General features: G+C 43.6%; 1 protein-coding gene across 2 annotated transcripts; it reads left to right on the top strand.

Annotated features, from left to right (window-relative positions):
- Positions 1–16,087: 16,087 nt before the first annotated feature.
- On the top strand, positions 16,088–19,757 carry LOC111071096 (transcription factor castor). 2 transcript variants are annotated; one of them, XM_022362226.2, is made up of 5 exons: positions 16,088–16,379; positions 16,716–17,035; positions 17,379–18,069; positions 18,139–18,551; positions 18,625–19,757. In XM_022362226.2, exons 1-5 carry the CDS (start codon positions 16,088–16,090, stop codon positions 19,060–19,062), a joined length of 2,154 nt encoding a protein of 717 aa, XP_022217918.2. In that variant the 3' UTR covers positions 19,063–19,757. The 2 variants fall into 2 exon arrangements, with proteins under 2 accessions (XP_022217918.2, XP_022217917.2); XM_022362225.2 differs by having other exon boundaries at positions 16,088–17,035.
- Positions 19,758–21,231: the final 1,474 nt, after the last annotated feature.

The raw sequence follows: 21,231 nt of genomic DNA, 5'->3' as shown, positions 1-21,231 counted from the left end.
TACATCAAAACTACATTTCAAGTAAATCTCACTATTTCTCACTATTTGCATAACAAAGCCAGCCTACGCGCATACGTTTGTGAATTTGCAATTTTAAATCACGACCATTTTTTTTAATATCCGTTAAATGTGTAGCCGAGTAGCCGGGCGAAACCGCTTTCTGACCAGTAGAGCGCATGCCGCATGTTGACCCACATCCGCAAAAGGGAGAGCAAAATATACCAATTATAATTCGGACAGGACCGCGGCCGCGTCGGTCATTTGAAGTGCAGGCAGGGGTTGAATTTTAATTTTTCATTAATGGACACACGCACAGAAATGATCCGGCATCGACTCAAATTTATCCGACATGTAGGTGGGTTTTTTAAAGAAAAATCTTCTTCAAAAAAATATATAAAATATGTACGACACCTTTATTGATGGGGCAACTAGACTTCTAAAATCCTTTTTATTTTCCCAAAGCCTTATCAACATACCATAACCCAAAGTGCTCATTAAGCGGCAAGAGATAAATTCTATCAAAATAAATTGTAAATTTTCCATAAAAAGAAAGGGTTTGCACAAGACATTTCCCAGGCAGAACTTGTGCAATGTGAAAGGAAAAATTCAAATAAAATTTCAGCTGAAATTATGAGACACAGCAAGGCAGGGGAGAGGGTTGGTCCGCCTAGAAACCAGTTTTAGCTACTTTTCCGAACAAAAGGATGCAACATCTATTAAAACTTCAAATGACTTGTTGTTTTTGCCCCTCTGCAGCTTCCGCCCGTCCGCACCGTCCACGTCCCTTGATGGATGGGTCACGCACACACGGACAACTGGCATCCCGAGGCATATGAAATTCAAAACCCGTTTGACGTGCTCGACTGCAAGGAACCAAAGCTGCACAGCGTCCATCAGTAATCTGCTGCACATGCGCAGCCCAGCACTCTGGGCTCGGAGCAGGAGCGAAATTAGAAAGGATTTGTTTGGTCAAATCCTTCGGCGGGCATGAACAAAATTTGAATACCCATATGTATGCCGTTACCCTGTAGGGCGGCGTCGCTAACAAGCGCACCGCGCACAATACCCGGAGTTGACAACGCGATGGGCAACGCAATGGGCTGCGGCTGTCCAAGGGTCCGTGGTCCAGCAGCAGCAGCAGCAGCAGCAGGGCCCTGGTAATTCAAGTCGTTCGGGGGTAGCAAAGGGTTGCCCGCGCTATTGTAACTTTATAATTTTGGGTCAGCGTGCTGGTCTTCTCTCGAGCCCACCTCCCCCCATCCCTTCCACATACAATTTTTTTTATTTTATGCACACAAATGTAGCATCAAATTATTTTGAAAAATCTATGTTCCTGTTGTTGTGTGGCTGCTGCGTCCTATCGATCATTTGCATATTTAGTGAATGAGTGAAAAGTCTGTACAGATTTGGTTTACTTTTTTGTTTTTACTAAATATATATTTTTAGATGAAGGTGACATGAAAGAGGATATTAATTTATTAACCAGTTGCCTGCAACTCCACACACTATGTACATACATTCTAGACTCGGCTCAAGAATCGATATATCCGGGTATGATTTCAGGTTACTATGTCCGTCAGACTTAAAACTATCTGGCTAAAAGATTATGAAAAATCCTAATTGTATATTTGTAAGCCACGACCGCCAATTCTGGACAGAAATCCGGTGAGATAGTTTTCATCTGAATCTAATTCAACAAAAAGCTGGAAATTGGTGTTTTATTGGTACATATACATTTACATATATGTATGTACGTTCATTACACAGAAAAAAAATCAAAATCATAATATACCTTCCATAGAAACGATCGAGACCACAGTACTCTATACAGAATATGTAAATGAACATTAAAATAATCTGCTGGGTATATAAAGTGTCAACACTCCGAAGCTGGGCTCCTTAATAGTTTGTATGACTGCATCCGAGTGGATGCCTGGAATAGATCTCTCAAAATTGAAGATTTCTTTTTCACAATGAAAGTAATGAACTGATTTTATTATAAATTATTATATAATTATTTTTAACGGGTATTGTTTATATTTATTCCGATTTTTCATTTAGTCGAAATGATTTTCTGGGTACGAGTACGAGCATGTATGCCGGACTGGTGCGTTTAGTTATTTTGTAATATTTAGCTTAGAGCTAAGCAGAATCGAACTGCAGGAAATGTCGAGTACAGTTCACCTTTGGTACACTTTCCTCATTAATCTGCATGGCTATTGGCACTCGATGCCATAAATCCAGCTTAATGCGGCATTGACCCACAAAACCAGGCCATAGTCGAGGCCGGGCCGGATACCTCTTCTTAGACAGCAGTCTTCACGGGTGAACGCATTTAGCAGTTCAAGCTGGCATAACAGAAACCAAAGACGAACTCTGAACCTACCCCGCAGTCGGGTCAATGAAAAATCGTTTCAGTTTTGAGGCAAAAATCATTAAATTCGTCACAAAAAATCTAAGAAAAGGGGGAAGTTTAAGGAAAACTGGCAGGCAAGGGTTGGAGACCTCAGACAGACCTTTGGCAAGGAGTAGACGATCTTCTTTTGTTTGCATTTCACCTCTACGCGTAATTTACTATGAACCCGGGGAGGATCAGTGGATGAGGATGAAGAAGGCTGATGACTATCTTCGACCCAGTACTGGGTATTGGGGTTGGTGCTGCAGCCTCAGCAAAAGTGACATCATAAGACGTGACACATTTGAACTCGGGATCGAAGTAGAGGATAGAGGACCGAGGACCGAGGACCGAGGACCTCTTGCAATGCTCATACTTTGCACCCTTTGATACCTGGGCTGGGGTTTTCGGTTATTTGATCGCTCGTAAATTTCTTTTCGCTGGGCTATATTCCGCTTCATGATCTCAATCGCAATCTTTTGGCGATTTTTGCACTGTGGGAAATTTTTGCGGAAGGAAGCGCGCGATCATGATCGATGGCTGTATAGAGTTTCAATAGGGTTAAATGCTTGAAGGGGCGGCACTCGTTGGTCGCCTGAACGAACCGTCCCGAATGGGGAAAAACGAAACTTTTTGTGTGCAAAAAGTGAAACCAGAAACTGAAGAATTCTAATTGTAATTTATTTTATTCAAAAAAGCAAATGCGCTACATTTCCTCAAATTTCCTCCATTCAGGAGCTTAACCGCTTAATTATAGGGCTAAGCTGTTGCTTTATGCATTTTCACACCATTTTCCGGGCGTTTTCCGGGCGGAAAACCAGTTTTCCAAAATCGTTTTATGGCCTGCCCTTGACCACAGCCCATTTCTACTCTTACGTTTTGATGTATTTTCATTGTTTTGTTTGTATGTTTTCGTGGCGCGTGTCCAAACAAGTTAACCCCTTGACAACCATGAGTGACCGCTTGACCAGCGCCCGGCACGATTCCTGCTCGACTTGTTGTTGTCCGCATATCCTTTGGACCTTGCACCCGAAACCCGAAGCACGTGCGTGTGATTAGGAAGTCGCCTGTGGTCGACTCGTCGGTCATTGAAGGAAACTTGATTTAAGATCTCAATTAAGGAAATAATTTAACTATAACTGAAGCTATACTGTCACTATATACGTACTACGAAGAGACACACAAAGGAACATATAAAAACACATACATATATATATATATATATATACTATGTATGTATAACTATATTCTTTATGTACATACATATGTACTACATAGACTCAGATCTCCTGCTGGACTTGCATTCACCTCCCAAGCCCATGGCTATCCACCCTTTTTTTTGTTGCCACTCAACTCTTTATTTTTGTTGGAAATTGTGTGATTTGAAAAATTTATAAATGCTACATTTTGGCAAAAGGAGGCTGTCATTGTCACGGCCATCATGGAAAGGGGTAGCTGGGCTTCTATGCAGAGAAAGGATAAAGGATGCTGTGCCCTGTCGCCTGACAGCGTGTTCAATTGTTGAGGACATAGAAAAGCGTTACGCGCTCAGATGTTTGCTAAATACAACAAAAATTCGCTGACCTTCCCGCAGAATTTTTGAAAACTGTTCAGTGAGAGAGGGATAAACTAGAGGGGGGAAAGTGTGGTAGGTTGAGAGAGTGAAGAGAGAGAGAGAGAAACGAGAAACGTTCCCTGCTCTCTTAAATGGAATTGCGAAAAAGTAACACATAATTCGATTGGAAACTCCAAGTCAAAAGTTTTGACTTATTCAAGGACATCGAGGCACCATTAATATTTTCTTGAACTTTTACGATCATCCATCAAACGACCCATTGTCTGTTTACCATAAGGTATATTCGCTTTGGTCGCGAATTTAATGATCTTTCCAAAAAGGTTGGGTTGTTGCTGGCAAGTCGAGCAAGTCGATCAAGTCGATGGAGGATTATAGTGTGGGGGGAAGGCGATTCAAAAAAATTATCAATCTGTTTGTACGCATCTAAAAACCCAAAGAGATAAACATACAAATCTCAATTTTCGACCACAGCTGCTTTTTTTATGTATGATGGAACTGGGCATAAATTTCTGGACTGGTAAACATCAGCTGGCGGGTTCAGTCCCTAAATGTTTCTGCAAAGATTTCGTTAAGCAATGATTACAAATTCATTTAAAAATCGGGGGTGAAAATCGATTTGGCATTCGAGTTTTCTGTATTGTTGGCTCATGTCAGGCTGACTAAAACTAAAATTAAAATTTCTGATCTGAGGTTGACACATAGGTCTCAATACAAGACGACTCTGATAGTTAATGCCTATATAAATAAGCTTTCCCATGACTTCATTTCCAAATTCACATTTCCTTTGCTACATTTCCTCAAAGTGTTTCGAAAATCATTTCTCACACTGATTGCAATCAACTTTGCGAAACGGAACCTATAATATAAAAATAATTTTATTCAGAGAGCGTAAGTAATAAACTGCAAATGGCGTTGCATAAATTTTCCGAGAATTCATTCCGCTGGCTTGCAAATTTTCCGCAGGCCCATGCCGACAAATGTAACCCAAATGATGCACATCTGAGTTTTTGTGGAAATTTGCATAATTTTGGCATTTTCAATTAAGCGGGTGTCCTGGCCAACAGACTAGGGACGACATTGGACTGGGCTGGGGATGCGGGACGCATTTCTGACTTGTGCCAATGTTATGCAAATTTCCCGGATTCAACACCCCTGGCCAACGGGTTAGACGTTCCCGCAGACAAGCCCTTGATTTTATTTTGATGCGTTTTTGTTTGTCAGGCACCGTGCTAAATGTTAATTCTCCTCAAGTGCCAATAGGTTCGTCTTCAGCCGGGGATTCGTTTGGCAGGGGGGATGTCTTGTCCTGGGCAACGCTATTCAATCCTATTAAATATTCATGAAGTCGCATTTACAGACGATGCTATTTTTTTTTATGTGTGAAGTCGATTGGAAATTTGCAAATATATGATTATGTAATGAGGTGGCATTTCCATTAAAAGAAAAATTGGAACATTTAAAGATATATATATATATAGGGATTTGGAACTTTAAGATCTAGAGACTATTTTTAATTAAGAGTTAGTTTATGAAATCAAAGATGATACATCCACAGATTCCATTTGTGGGACACAGTTTTTAAATTCAAGATACTCCGGACAATGTCTAATGCTCGCTGCCTGACCGTACACAAGGAATCTTATAAATGCCCCTGACCTGTCTAATCGCCAAGCATCCTAGTGGAAACTGGAATGTACAATATAAATATAGATCATGGCATCATTATATTTTCAAATTTATTGTACAAATCTTTCGAGACAAACATTTGTACCAGCAGCAAACAAATCTCGAATTTACACTTTTTGTACCATATGCTTTCCAAAGGGCCCTTGAACATATTCCTAAACACATTTTATATTTTCTTAAAGGGGAACCTAAGGTCCTTCCCATTTAAATATATTTCATTGATCTTTTTATACATATTTCTCCCATCTTTAAACTTCTCCAAATCGACCTCTTTTCGAACAATCAATTTCCGCAATTTTGCCGTGCAACTTTCCCAAGCCTCAGATCTCGGCAATCTTGGAATGGAATGCAAAAATGCATTTCTGCGGAACCCTCAACCCTTTTCCCTTCTTCAATCAATTTATTAATTTCCCATGCTCCTTGTTTATGCAATTTGCAGTATCGAATGTCAGGGAAATGGCAACAATCGTGGAAGAAACCAAATAATACAGAAGGAAAGGATTACGCAAAAGGAGCGCAGAATGCAGGTTTCCCTTTTTGCACGACTCCAGTGTACGAATCCTTTTGCTCAGACAGGCAGAAACCCGTAAATACTTTTCCGTTTTTTGCATGAAGGAGAAACGGCAAGGGTTACATTACCCTTTGGGAGAGAACCACCTCGAGGAGACTTTCACATAAATCTTGGTTGCAGCAGCTGACATCATTAGGATGGCATTTGTCATTTGATTTCCGCTTAAGGGATTGGTGTAAAAAGTATCACTTTTTCGAAGGGTTTTCTTAGTCGGAAACTCGAAACTTTCATCGTCCGTGGCCATGGGGAATGCCAATGCCAACCCTTGGCAGGATGATCAATAGTTTTTGACCAAGAAAAATCATCAATCAATGAAACGAAAATAATGATTGGAAGATCACGTAACGGACTGGGCCCATTTGCGATGAAAGGTTCCTTAAAATATGAGTAGCTGACAATTTGACTATTTGCCTGACTACTCGTATAATCCTGCCACCCCTGAGCTGCTCCTGCCAAATGACCAATGCAACTTGACCTCTGGCGAGCCAACTGTCAACATAGGCACTGTGTCCTTGCATATATAATCCTATTAATTGCTTTATTAGCAGGACCTGGATCGGGACCAAAGCGAACGTAAACAGCTCAATAATTTTTGTGTGAAAATGTGAGAATTTTCCCAGGCAAATGGCAGATAAAAAGCAGATCTTAAGCAAAGCAACCCCCAGACGAAAGGACAGTGCCAGCTGATCAGATCGGTCCCTGCGATCATCATCAATATCATTTAACCTAATGGACCCTGACCTTGCCCGAGCGAGCTAAGCTGCGGCAAAAGTGTCTTCATGCCTGACTGGACGGGGAATTAAAGGCGAAAACCTTTCCCTATAGTTGCGCATCTCTTCCTATTTTTCTTTAATTTCCGTTGCAGAAAAATTGCAAAGCCTGGGGACCAAGGGTTGGTTTCGTTTCCCTCCCGGAGGACTATTCCCTCTCGACTGTCCAAACAAATATTAATCAAAGTTCGTAGTCCATTATTTACTTAGGCCACCACGATCCACCGCCGTACTGCACTCTAGTAAGCTTAACAGTTTTTTCCCAGCTCCTTAAAGAGTTCGCAGTCCCCGAGCTTAAAGTCAATCAAACTTAATAGTTTCGGTTTTCCGGGTAAAGTTTGCAGCAAGGCTGCTTTAATTGTCATATAACGTGACTGCCATCGGACATGCCCCTTCAACATCAACTTAAACTTCAACGCCCTCCTTTGACACTCAATTTGCATAAATTTTGCCAGTCATTAGCAAACTGATGATGTCGTCGACTCGGACAGGCCCAGGGGCGCGGTGCAGAGACATTGATTGAGACTTAATGATTGTGTTGACATTTTGAGGTTACACGTCAGCAGCAGCAAGGATACACGTATGCACGGAGGAGTTCAAGTTTTACACTGTTCTTTATGCATTACTTATGCGTGAGTGGGTGTCATGTCCGGTTCTTTAGGGGGAAATCGTCAACTATCCCTATAGGAATCATTATGTAGGAGTAGTAACTTTCTAGGAATTCCTGAATATTTAAGTCTTTGACCATTTTCGTTAGAACTCTGCTCGTAGTTTTCTGTATTTATCAGTAACTAACTAACTAAATAAATGTTTTTGAGTAATTACGCTATGCGACTAAATGAAAACTGCTTAGTGTACTTTGCATAAAATATAAAAATTTATTATAAAAAATGTACATATGTGTTGTAAAGAGATGTGTATGGCCTTTCATTTCATTTTTCTTTGGCTGTTTTAAGGTAAGGTATTTTAAAATATGTTTTTTATTTCTTAAGTGGTGTTAGTTTCTAGCAAAACAAGCGACAAATCATCCAAATTGTAAAATGAATGATAAAGGTATGCAGTAAATGGTATTAGTTTTGGTAATTTATATTATGTAACGAAACATTTTAAGGCATTCATATTAAAAAATAACCAAAGAGCCTTCCTTCGCTCTTCAAAAGCAACGAAATTCACAGGAACAGTTTTCTTATCAAAAGAATGAAAAACAATAAATACATATATTAGCAGAATCACATTAAATATAACATCTTCTCGTACCAAATAGAAGTTATACAATAATTTAGTTCAAGAAACACAAGTAGATATGATAGAAAAAGATACAAAATTGTATTTAAAGATACAACAAGATACACGTTTGATGATTATCTTAAAGATAGTATTGAATGCTGCAGAAACTTATTGGTTTCACTGGCAGTGATTTTCCTTCTTTCGGGGACCGCCCAGCTGTTGACAATGGAAACCCAATCAGGCTGAAAACGTGCTTTGATCATGATATCCCGATCCTGTTCCCTGGAACAGTGTTGGCGTTGTTCGGATGATTGCGCAACTGCCAAAACCAAACCAAAAATTAAACAAAAACTAGAGCAGCGTCGGAGCATTTTCCACAAAACGAGAACGGAATTTGTACAGAAAATGCCAAAAAAAAGGAAAAGAAAAAAAAAAGAGGAAACCAATCAAGTATCGGGAATCCACCCTCAAGCCGAGGAGGGAGAGGATGACGAACACATAACAAGATGTTCCCTTCAAAGCATTTGTCTAAGCATGCTGCGTAATCCTTTTTGTAAGGACACGTCGCATTGTGTGTGCCGTGTGGTGTGTGTCTGAAAGGATTGCTCTGCGAAGAAGGGAGTTCGGGACAAATGTCGGCATATCTCCGGCCGGTGCGCAGTTTCCTGGCAGGCAAGCCTCCAGAAAGGCAGCTGAAGAAGATCGAAGGATGCCCATGGGATGCCAAGGGGGCGCCGAGTTGCGCTGTTTGTTGTGACGATGTAATAAGATTATAATTCCATATTTCTCCTTTCAGTTTTCTTTCCAATTTTTACTTTATTTTCTCCACGTTCCCGCTGCAGAGTTCAGGGAACTTTGGCAGCTGACCCCTGGCATGGATTCGCAGCGAAAGGACATTTGCTAGGGGTTGCAAAAATGCGGAAAATGAAACTTTAGGAAACTCCTTAAAAACGAAACCCTTTCCTGTCAATTACAAAATTTGCCAAGATCTACGCTCTCCTACCTGGCAAGGAAGCGGAATAGAAATTGCAGTTTCGTAAATTACGGCAACATTTCGTCCAGAAAAAGGGTAAATATTTGCAGGGTGCTCTGTAAAGTATCTTATAACATCGCTTGCGTTCATTAATTTTAATATTGTCATTAGTTTTAGGGGAAAAACATCCAGAAAATTAAAAAAAAATGCTCCGAAAATCCTTAAAAACTCGTGAGAAATTTCTGCGATCGGTAACTTGACTCGGCGCTAATGATTTCTCTGGCAATCCTGGAGACAAGTCCAAGAAACTCATAACGATCATCAATCAAGTCAGACAGCTGCTGAAAAGGCAAAAATATTTTTGATAAATTGTTCTACAAGTTTTAGGTTTTCTTTTCACTAAAAAGTGTGGAAATCCTTCGGCCAAAATCTTCGATTATTTGCCTCTGCGAAAATGCTCAAAAATGCATTAAGCAGAGCCAAAAAATCAGCTGCCGACAAAAAAAATAACGACTATTTGCACTACAACCCTCCGCATGGGCAATGCTGTGTATGTCATTAATAAATTATGCAAATTTCTGCCATGAGAAGGGACCTGATGCCCAAAACGCATTTAACAAATATTTGCATAATTTTGGCACAGGCGACTTTTCCACCAAGGCCTTGCAAGGCAGGCAACCCGTACCAGCACACGGGCACGAGAGCCGAGCCCGAGCCAGTGTTATGCAAATGGACCTGCAATTCAGTCGGGGAGGAGGGTTACATAGATCGACTGCGCACGCGCGCCGTGTGGAAACTTATGCAAATCAGCGAGGAAATCCCCCGAACATCGAACAAATCGATTGGCGAAGGGCGGAAGCTGAGGGACGATACGCTGGCTGAGGCCATCGATTGATTTTGAATTTGCATTTGGTCGTAGCTAAGCAAGGTACGGCCGAAAAATGGAAGGATGGAAGGATGGAAGCAAGGAGCTGGTTTGTCACTTGGTTGGCGAATTGGGATTGAAGTGGATTTACCAATTGTTGCCATAATTGAGTGACATGGATAACACAGAGAGGGACGGAGAATGAGAGGGAGAGATACGAACTACGAGCATGTTCTGTGCTATTGATTACAAAAAAGGTTCCACGCCAAAATGGCAACTGGAATGAAAATCTGCATGAAAATGCAGACAAAAGCCCATACATATCCATAGTATAAAGGCGATCCAGAGCTCGGTTCGGTGCTTGTTTTATTTCCCCATGTACGTTCATTCATAGTTAAACGCATTGTAAGAGTGTTCCTGCTTCTATGCTTTTACATTTACATATGGGAAATTCATATTCAGTTACAAATGGAAAACTTTTGTCAGCCACATTCAGTGTTGTTGCTGCTCGCTCGGTTGATTGCAGTTAGTCCTGAAGAGCCATTTATTCAGGGGATACGAAGCGACAATTATTATTTCAGGCTAAACTTTTAAATTAGCATTACACTGGGAAATCAATTAGCCAAGTAGAAGGCCCGTCACAGACCATCACGATCGACCGAAGCCAGCGATCTTATGGAGTTTTAATTGCTGGCGAGCTTGTCTCCTCTTTTGCCATTGGTGGCCAATGGTGGAACAGACGGCTCAGAGTTATCACTGGTGTCATCAACGTGAGAAAATCCCTGGGAACAACTCCAGTGGATAGCATGGGATGGGAGCATATCTCCCATCTTTCTCCCTAATTACGTCAATTGCCTGTGGCACTTCGATCCTATCCTCTGTCTCTCTGTACCTCACAATTTCCACGATTTATGCTAAAAAGTAAACAAAAATCGTTTGAATATTCAATCCGCAGGGGCGCTTCATTCCGTGGGCATACTATACACACACCCTATTTACCTATTTTCCTTTTCTTGAATATTTTCTCTATTTTCCTCCTTTTTGTGATGCTTTGTTTTGGGATGCGCTTAGCCACAGATTTATTGCCTAAGCAAAATCTCAACTTCTATCCCTGAATAGGAAATGTGTCTCCCTTCCCTTCCCTCGATCGATGATATTTCAATATATTCATTGGCATCCCTCGCACTCTGTTTGTCCAACACTGCTGACCCTTGGGCTGCTGCCTTTTTGCATAAATCTTGCCAGCTCGGTTCGGGTTCGGGCTCGGGCTATCAATGACCACAGGGAAGGCTAATAGGATCTTCACTTGCAAACGATTTGTCGACACTTTGAAGGGACCACTCGACCGCTCTGGGATTCAATGGATATGGATGGACAGTGGCTGAGGATAGAGTCATTGCAGATGACAATGCAAATGTGTGAAGTGTCGGTTCCTTGGGCTTGGGTTCCTTCTTAGGGGCAGTTTATCCATCTTCGGCTGACCAACCCTGCGATGGACACGCGTCCAATGCGTTTTGATCGCTTAGCGCTGGTCAAGAACCAGTTTTCGAGGGTTAAGGATTGAGAAAAGGGTTGGGAATGGTCATTCGGGAGGTCAGTGTGGCACGCGTTTCCCTGGGGGGAACGTTTCTATCGGCGCATCGGCTGAGATCTCTTATTTGGGGCTCCATCCTTCCCATTGATGGTTTGTCTGCTGATTTCTTGAGAAATGTCCGTTAATTCGAGAACATATTTGAGCTCAACAAAATGGCCGACCTCTCGCTGAAGAGCCAGAGCTTCCCAGGCGGGACGGGGTCATTGTTGAACATGCTGAGAACAAAATAGAAAGATAATTTGAATGCATGACCGCAAGGCTACCCTTTGAACCCGGTCGCCATTGTCCTGTCCGTCCAACTCTCATGCCCGACTGCCACCCCAAAGAAAGCATTAGCAGCAGCTTCGGGAACAGGATCAGGACCATCAGCAGCCGTTAGGAGACACCCAATACCAATACCCAGGCCGTAGCCACAGCCACAGCCAGAGCCAGAGCTGAACGAAAAGCGAAGCTGCCGCCGCCTCTATGCTTCCATGTTGACCAGATCCCGCTATGGACCGCCATATGGTGTGCATATCCTGCAAGGGTTCCATCCTTTCATCCTTTTTTTTCTGCTGTGCTGTTGAAATTTTCTTCGCGGCCTTTCTGAAAATTAATGCCGATGTCCAAACCGGTTTGCTTGTGATTTTCATTTTTGATTCGTGGCCACGAGTCTGGTCCGGTTTTGGGCGAGGAGGTCCTTCGAGCGACCCTTCAACCCTTTTGTTACCTTTTCTGGGATGCTTCCGAAACGATGCGCAAAAGCGAGTTTAATTGCAGCTTTCGGATCTTCGAGTGTTTGCCTGACCCGAAGGCCCCTTGCCCTTCTATACATACGTACGTATGAGAAATCTTTCTCAAGTTTTTTTTGTTTTCCTCAAAGGATTCCCTCGGAATAACCGTTATAAATTACCGGAGGTAGACAAATAGATAAAACTGATAGAAGATGGCGCAAGGACGGCGTGACCACTGACCATCTCAATTAGCCCTTGTTGTCCCGTCCCGTCCACGCGCCCAAAGGATGACCGTTTAAGATGACCACTGATCACCCTCCGAGACCGGGAGCATAGAGAACCTGTTTGACTGCCCAACGGTAACCCATTATCCTTCAAGAATAGGCACGCGCGCTGACCATTGGTCAAGGCGATCCGATCCCCTCTACTATTTCTCCAGAGATAATCTCCGACTTCACGCTCGTGTCTAATTTACTCCAGGAATTGTACGCGTGTCCATTGCATTGCATTAGCATCTTTAGATACTCATCATTGGCATAGACTCTACTGCCAGCATTAGCCAAGGGTCAGCAGTGTTGGACAAACAGAGTGCGAGGGATGCCAATGAATATATTGAAATATCATCGATCGAGGGAAGGGAAGGGAGACACATTTCCTATTCAGGGATAGAAGTTGAGATTTTGCTGAGGCAATAAATCTGTGGCTAAGCGCATCCCAAAACAAAGCATCACAAAAAGGAGGAAAATAGAGAAAATATTCAAGAAAAGGAAAATAGGTAAATAGGGTGTGTGTATAGTATGCCCACGGAATGAAGCGCCCCTGCGGATTGAATATTCAAACGATTTTTGTTTACTTTTTAGCATAAATCGTGGAAATTGTGAGGTACAGAGAGACAGAGGATAGGATCGAAGTGCCACAGGCAATTGACGTAATTAGGGAGAAAGATGGGAGATATGCTCCCATCCCATGCTATCCACTGGAGTTGTTCCCGGGGATTTTCTCACGTTGATGACACCAGTGATAACTCTGAGCCGTCTGTTCCACCATTGGCCACCAATGGCAAAATAGGAGACAAACTCGACAGCAATTAAAACTCCATAAGGTCTCCGGCTTCGGTCGATTGTGATGGTCTGTGACGGGCCTTCTACTTGGCTAATTGATTTCCCAGTGTAATGCTAATTCAAAAGTTTAGCCCGAAATAATAATTGTCGCTTCGTATCCCCTGAATAAATGGCTCTTCAGGACTAACTGCAATCAACCGAGCGAGCAGCAACAACACTGAATGTGGCTGACAAAAGTTTTCCATTTGTAACTGAATATGAATTTCCCATATGTAAATGTAAAAGCATAGAAGCGGGAACACTCTTACAATGAGTTTAACTATGAATGAACGTACATGGGGAAATAAAACAAGCACCGAACCGAGCTCTGGATCGCCTTTATACTATGGATATGTATGGGCTTTTGTCTGCATTTTCATGCAGATTTTCATTCCAGTTGCCATTTTGGCGTGGAACCTTTTTTGTAATCAATAGCACAGAACATGCTCGTAGTTCGTATCTCTCCCTCTCATTCTCATTCTCCGTCCCTCTCTGTGTTATCCATGTCACTCAATTATGGCAACAATTGGTAAATCCACTTCAATCCCAATTCGCCAACCAAGTGACAAACCAGCTCCTTGCTTCCATCCTTCCATCCTTCCATTTTTCGGCCGTACCTTGCTTAGCTACGACCAAATGCAAATTCAAAATCAATCGATGGCCTCAGCCAGTACATCGTCCCTTCGCTTACGCCCTTCGCCAATCGATTTGTTCGATGTTCGAAGGATTTCCTCGCTGATTTGCATAAGTTTCCACACGGCGCGCGTGCGCAGTCGATCTGCGTGCCTGGAAGTGTAATGTAACCCTCCTCCCCAACTGAATTACAGGTCCATTTGCATAACACTGGCTGCCAAGGGTGCCCGAGGATGAGGTTGACGCAGACCCGGAGCCGAGCTCCTCACCCGCTCTGGCCCTGGGCGGCTATGCCAAAATTATGCAAATGCTTCTGCGTGCCAATATTTTACAGCAATAATTTATGCAAATTACTTTCTGCGATGGATTCGGTGCGCCTGCGCAGCGGATGTAACATGTCGCCTCCTTCAAATGGAAAGCGGTTCCTCGAAGGGTTTGCGTCTACTCTTGTTCGGATTTTCTGCAATCGTTTTTTTATATGCAAATTTTTTTTGCAACGGTCTATGAAAATTTTGGTATTTTTGCACGATTGTAATGCAGATTTTTTGCTCGATTGTAATTTTAATTTTGAAAACTTTTTCTATGGCGCAAAAAATGTGTGTTTTATTTTTTGCATTTGAATGGTTTTCATTCGATTATGTCTCTGGCGGAGAGCAGCTGCTCCAGTTCTGAGGCGCGCCAATCCTTTGGGTTTATTTTGTTCTCCGGTTTGCCGAAATTCGCTCGAACAATTTGTATAGAGAAGCGATCCTCCATGACCCTGAATGGACAAAGATGCGGAATCTACACTTTGTGAGACTTTAGATTCGATTATGCTTATGGAAATCAGCAAATGATGTTGGGTTAAAATTATAGATTGGATTTTGCTAGTGTGGGAAATTGGGACAACAATGATAATTTAATCAAAAATGTAATGAAATTCGCAGAATGCAGCTAACAAAAGTACATATGTATGTATATATATATAAGGAATATATACTGCGGATTGGGATTTGTACGACTATTGATTCACAAACATGAAAGTGAGGTGGGATGTCGTTCACCTAGTATTGAAATCTAAATACTCGCTGGCATTCAAGTATGTCAAGCCAATTTAAAAAATCGCAGAATCACTTAATATGTCCTTGAAAATGTATAAATTACGTACGAGTATGAATGGCCCTTCCATCACCCTATTGCTACCAATTACAAACATAGTTTACAGTTTACATTTTTAGTAATATTTACTAGATATATACGTGCATAGTATGTATGTTTTCTTTGTGATAATTTAAAATAAAATTCCCTCAGTCATCTATGTAGCTGTTGTTATACTCCTCTTTCGTTTCCGCTCTCGCTCACACATTGGGTTGAGATATATGGATTCCTTCACATCCTCTCTCTTCGCTCGCAATCAATGACATTTTTTACCTAAAAAACTCTCTTTTCCAGATAAATTTACATGAATGCTGGCATTTTATTGGTCGGGAAAAAAGCAGCGAAAAAACAGAACCAAACCGAAAATAAGTAGCGCAAGCCGGCGCCGAGCATTGCATTTTCCGAGAGTATTTTCCGGCTAAGGGTCGCTAAAAAACTAGGGGTTGAACGCCCAGCACAGCCACCACCACGGGGTTGGTTGGCCGCTCGCCCGTTTTTTAAGAGAGTCGAGAGCGAGCGGGATCGTTTTTTAAGAGACGGAGTGGCAGTTGAGGAGAGGGTTGCAGTTGGAACTTTGAGTTTGCGCAACTTCTGCTATATTAGCTGGCGGCAACGGAAGAGTTGAGACACTCGAAGCCGAACGTCGATGATCGCCAGACGGCCGTGCAAGACAAGTCGATCGAGGACGAGATTTCCGTGTTCCGCTGTGTGCAACCAACTGTGCTGTGACAAACCAAACCAAAAATCTTCAAGATCAAAGCAAAATCTTAAGAATTTTTTAAAACGAAAGGAGAGAGATTTTCAGTGCTGTGTTTGATAAAAAAATAAATAAAAGTGCTTTGCCAAAATGTCCAACCAAATGGAGTTTATAATGCAACTTTATATGATGAACTTGCTGCAGCAGCAACAGCAGCAGCAGCAGTTGCAGCTGCAGCAGCCCCAACAGCAGCTAGCTGGATACACCTACACACAGAACGAGGACATCTCCAGCAGCACATGTCTGCAACAGCAGCAGCAACATGAACAGCAACAGCAGCAGCAGCAGCAACACGAACTTCTCAAGACAAGAACGCACAAACGAATTAGCTCGCAAAACACGACCTGTAGTACTCGTAGTAGCCGTAGTTGTAGTCCCAATAGTAATTTGATTGCTCTTCAACAACAACCATTTGCCCATGCTGCAGCAGCCACGACCCCCGCACCTAACCACTTTGTTGGCCAGATGTTGCTCAACACATTGCCGCCCCTGACGCAGTTCATGCTGCAGCAGCAGCAACAACAACAGCAGCAGCAGCAGCAGCAACAGCAACAGCAGCAACACTTGTTGGCAACATCGAACCTCCTACTAACACCCACCCACACGCCCAGCTCCCTGAAGCAGGAGCAGCTGCAACAACACATGATGCTGGGCCAGTTCTCTGGCGCAGCAAATGTCGAACAGCTTACCACAAATAATTTTTTGCAATCCTCCACAGTGACATCAACGCCAATCGAGAACGCAACGCAACATGCTGCCGACGCAGCCATCACTCCAGCAGCAACAACTGCAGTGGGTCAGGGGGCGCATGTTGCCAGCAGCCTTTCGGCCGTCACAGTCAAATATGAGCAGGATTTCAACGATGAAGGTGATGATGATGATGATGATGACGAGGACGATGACAAGCCGCTGTCCAGTCTGAACAGCTGCAGCTCCTCGGGGCTGGTCAGCACCAACGCCAGCTCCGAGAAGCTGCTGATGATGTCGGGCGTGCAACCGTTGGAGTCGACCACAGACAGCGTTGACTCCCCCAGCATGGTGAGTACTTAGTCCGTAGTACTTATTATCTCCAGCACTCGCTGGATCATATTGGTAAAGAACTTTGGCCATGGGAACACCATTCAATAATAGAGCAAAACAAAATGTATATTGTATGGGGAATATCCCACGCTTTTGTAATTTGAGTGATACACCAAACGATTCGTGATTCAAGATCTCCAAGATCTCGATTCCAAAGAAATCAAACAGCTGTGTCGGCAACGCGTGGGTTCGCCTCCCCGACGGCCAGCTGTGGGCACCAGGCAGTCTGTCGGAGACGAGCCCCAACTTTCTGTATGTGTTGTATGTAACATCGTTCTCCTCTCCTCCTCATGCCTTGCAGTACACGCCCGTCAAGCAGCCGGCCGACTCATCGTACAACATCACGCCCCTCGACAGCGAGCTCACACCGAACACCCCCCTAGGCCAGACCCAGACCATCTCCCTCCTTACCCCGCCCTCCAGCGAACAGAGCAAGAGCATTGTCAGCCTGTCCACGGCGAGCAGCCTGGACGCGTTCCTGCAGAGCGAGGACAGCCTGAAGAACCTGCGAAAGGTGTCCTCGTATCTGGAGTGCGAGAACAGCCTGTGCCGACAGGAGAACTTGCGCGAGCACTTCCACTGCCACGACGAGCCCTGCCAGGGCAAGATCCTGAGCAAGAAGGATGATATCATCCGTCACCTTAAGTGGCACAAAAAGCGCAAGGAGAGCCTCAAGCTGGGCTTCGCCCGCTTCTCCTCGGCGGACGACTGTGCCCCGGCCTACGGCGAGGGCTGTGCCTACAACTGGAAGCAGACCCACTACCACTGCATCTACGAGCACTGCCCCAAGGTATACGTGAGCACCAGCGACGTGCAGATGCACGCGAACTTCCATCGCAAGGACTCGGAGATAGTCAACGAGGGCTTCAGACGCTTTCGGGCCCACGAAAACTGTCGCATCGAGGACTGCCCCTTCTTCGGCAGGAAGATATCGCACTATCACTGCTGCCGCGAAGGTTGCAACCACACATTCAAGAACAAGGCCGATATGGGTGAGTCCAGAGCAGAGCATGGGGCATGCTGAACAGAAATTTACTAAGGTTTATCTTTCTGCAACTCAGACAAGCACAAGACCTATCACCTGAAGGACCATCAGCTGAAGATGGACGGCTTCAAGAAGATTCTGAAGACGGAGGCCTGCCCCTTCGAGGCCTGCAAGTTCTCCACCGTTTGCAACCACATCCACTGTGTCCGCGAGGGTTGCGACTACATCTTGCACTCCAGCAGCCAGATGATCAGCCACAAGCGGAAGCACGATCGGCAGGATGGCGAGCAGGCTTACCAGCAGTTCAAGAAAAAGCAGGACGTGGAGGAGTCCTCGCTGGATGCCGCACCCCAGCAGCCACAGCCCACCGTCGGCGCCACTCAGCCCCCGATCAGTACCTCCAGCAGCAGCCACACCTCCACCCCACTCTCCTCTCTCTCCGCCGAGCACTTCCTGGCCCGCAAGCGCGGCAGGCCACCCAAGAAAATTGTGAGTATAGCAATCGATCAGAGATGTCCTGGAGCCTTATCTTATCTTATATATCGTATGTATCCATCCACAGCAACTGCCCGCCGATGCTCAGCAGCCAGAGGCCAAACGTCTCAAGGTCGAAGATGATTCCAGCCAACAGGCCCTGCTCCAGCCCCAGCCCCTGCCTCTGCCACAATCCATGCCCCAATCCTCTCTCAATCCCCTCGCCAATGGACTGTTTCCCAGCCTCCTGCCGAACTTCGGTGTTGGTGCCACCGCTGCCGCTGCAACTGGGGCAGACGCCACAGCGCCAAACTTCCAACTGACGCATTTGATGGCCCTCTTCCAGCTGCAGAACCCCCTCTTCTACCAGAACCTCTATCCCGGACTGCCTCAGAACAGCTCCATGCTGGGAAATCTGGCCGCCTTCAGTGCTGCCTCGGCTGCAGCGGCGGCGGCGGCAGCAGCAGCCACCGGGGGGCAGCAGCCCAAGGCGGAATTTAGCGTTAAGCCAGAGTTCAAGGAGTAGACCCGTCGTCCTGCCCAGCATTTCTTGGGTTATATTTTTGTATATATGTATGATAGTTGGACCGACGGACAATGACGATTTGATGGACAGCAGCCAGGCGCGCGCTTTAAGCAGGTCCCTCTTTGTTCTCCTTTTCCTTCCTTTGATCCCTGACGGGATCAGTTAGCGCTGAGGCAGGACCAGAACGGACTGGACGTTCTTTTACTCCCCAAAAGCGAACTCAGCCGCATTTTGATGAGACTCGCGATGCCCATCAGAGTGCTGCTGAATTTGCTTTTGCATTAGAGCTTTTTGTTGATATTTTCTTCCCTTAGCCTAGTTTCTTCGAGTGCCAGATTAATTTTAAAAATTTTCAGCCATCCGTAATAAAAAACAAAATTCTTGAATTTTAGTTCAACTAAAAGCTGTGATGTTTCATTAGATCTGCCCCAATTAATTGCTGGTTTAGTTAGACTGCTGAAATGGCCTGACTTAGGAGATTTATTTGTCAATACCTGTTATGTGATATGCCAATAAAATAATGCAAATTGTTCAGACTTTAGCCATTAAGATATTATTAAAATAAATATGTAAAAACCTTAGCAAATTCTCCTGATTTCCATTCTTAGTTTAATGACTTGTAAGCCCGAATAAATCATTATCATCATCATTACGACTTGGGCTACTTCAAATAATCGTAATGTTTGTGCTAAGCCAAAGACTATTAAATACAAAAATGAATATAAAAACATAAAAACATAATTATATTTCAATTTCAATTTTCATTCTAAGTGGTGTGGGAGAGCGGCTTACTGCGATTTGGTTGTTTTCGGTAATTCAGAGTAGGAAGCGGAGCAGCTGTGAGCGACGCTGGTCGTCTGGTCACGGGTCATCACGAAAACCCGCGCCATAGAACAGCTTGTTGGTGCCTAATACATCATCTTGGTAATTGTAAAGTCTTCGCTTAAACTTAATACTCAACGAGAAGGAACGTGTGAGTCGCTTCTGGGGAAGCGACTCTACTTATACCCGTACTCAGTCAGTATATAAATTTGTGAGCTTATGGTTTACGTAGAATATACAATGTACATTCTACAGCTTCTCCGCTAGCGGGCACTCGCGCACAGAACGCGGCAGGGTGTGCGAGCGAGAAAGAGAATGAGTAGCGTGGTCTCTTGCTGTAGGAGGCGGGGGAAGCAACTGAAAGTTAATTTTTTCATTCTGGGTATAATTATGATCTGATCTGATTCAGTCATTCTCTACGATACTGCGTTTTTAGTTTTATATTATCTCTAAAATTATGCCTGCCACAGAGTTTCGTGCTTTGTAGGGGCGGAAGGGGGCGGGGCGCAATTTTGAAATACACTTGTAGCATTGTGATATCACATGAAGCCGGGAACAAAATTTGGTTGCTCTAGCTCTTATAGTCTCTCAGATCTAGGCTCTCATCAAGACGGACAGATGGACGGACACACGGACATGGCTATATCGACTCGGCTATTGATGCATATATATATTTATATTTATATATATATTTCCTTCTCTGCTGTTGCACACATCCACTTTTACCACAAATACAATATACCCCTTAACTCTTTTTGAGTACGGGTATAAAAATACAGATGGGACAGAGTGCGAGAACAGACTAGACTGATGTAAATAATTCCTTTCTTTATGTTTTATGGAACGCCAAGAGCTCTGGGTAAAGTACTCGTAAATAAAACAACTCTATGTGGTATCGATTAAATAATTTTGGTTGACTTTATTACTGTTTTCATATGTGTATGTATGTAATTGCAGTTAATTTTACTCATATTCTAACCCAAATCAGCTACACAAACTCCGGGCGCCCGATCGAAGCCCGATCCCGTCCGGCTAAGCAATAGATAAGTTTAAGTACTTAACACAGAAGCAATTTGTTTTGTTATTGTTTTTGTATGTATTTTCCACGTTTTATAGTTATTGCATATAGTATGTGTGTTTGCATGTATGTATATTTAAATCAATACAATCCAAGTACCATAAGCATAGAGAAGAGATTTCAGAAAATTGTATCCTACTCGTATCTAAGAACAATTTACAAGCAAATGTCGCCGGAATACAAGTGTCGTGTTACACATTAGTTTCTGATTTTAGTTTAAATTGCAAATAAAACCCTGGGGAGAAATGTACAGTAGAAATATAGTTACA

This window comes from Drosophila obscura, unplaced genomic scaffold (genome assembly GCF_018151105.1).
Source record: "Drosophila obscura isolate BZ-5 IFL unplaced genomic scaffold, ASM1815110v1 contig_192, whole genome shotgun sequence".
In the NCBI taxonomy this organism is placed as follows: Eukaryota; Metazoa; Arthropoda; class Insecta; order Diptera; family Drosophilidae; genus Drosophila; species Drosophila obscura.
Note: the sequence above shows the minus strand (reverse complement) of the source record. Positions and strands in the feature narration are given on the sequence as shown.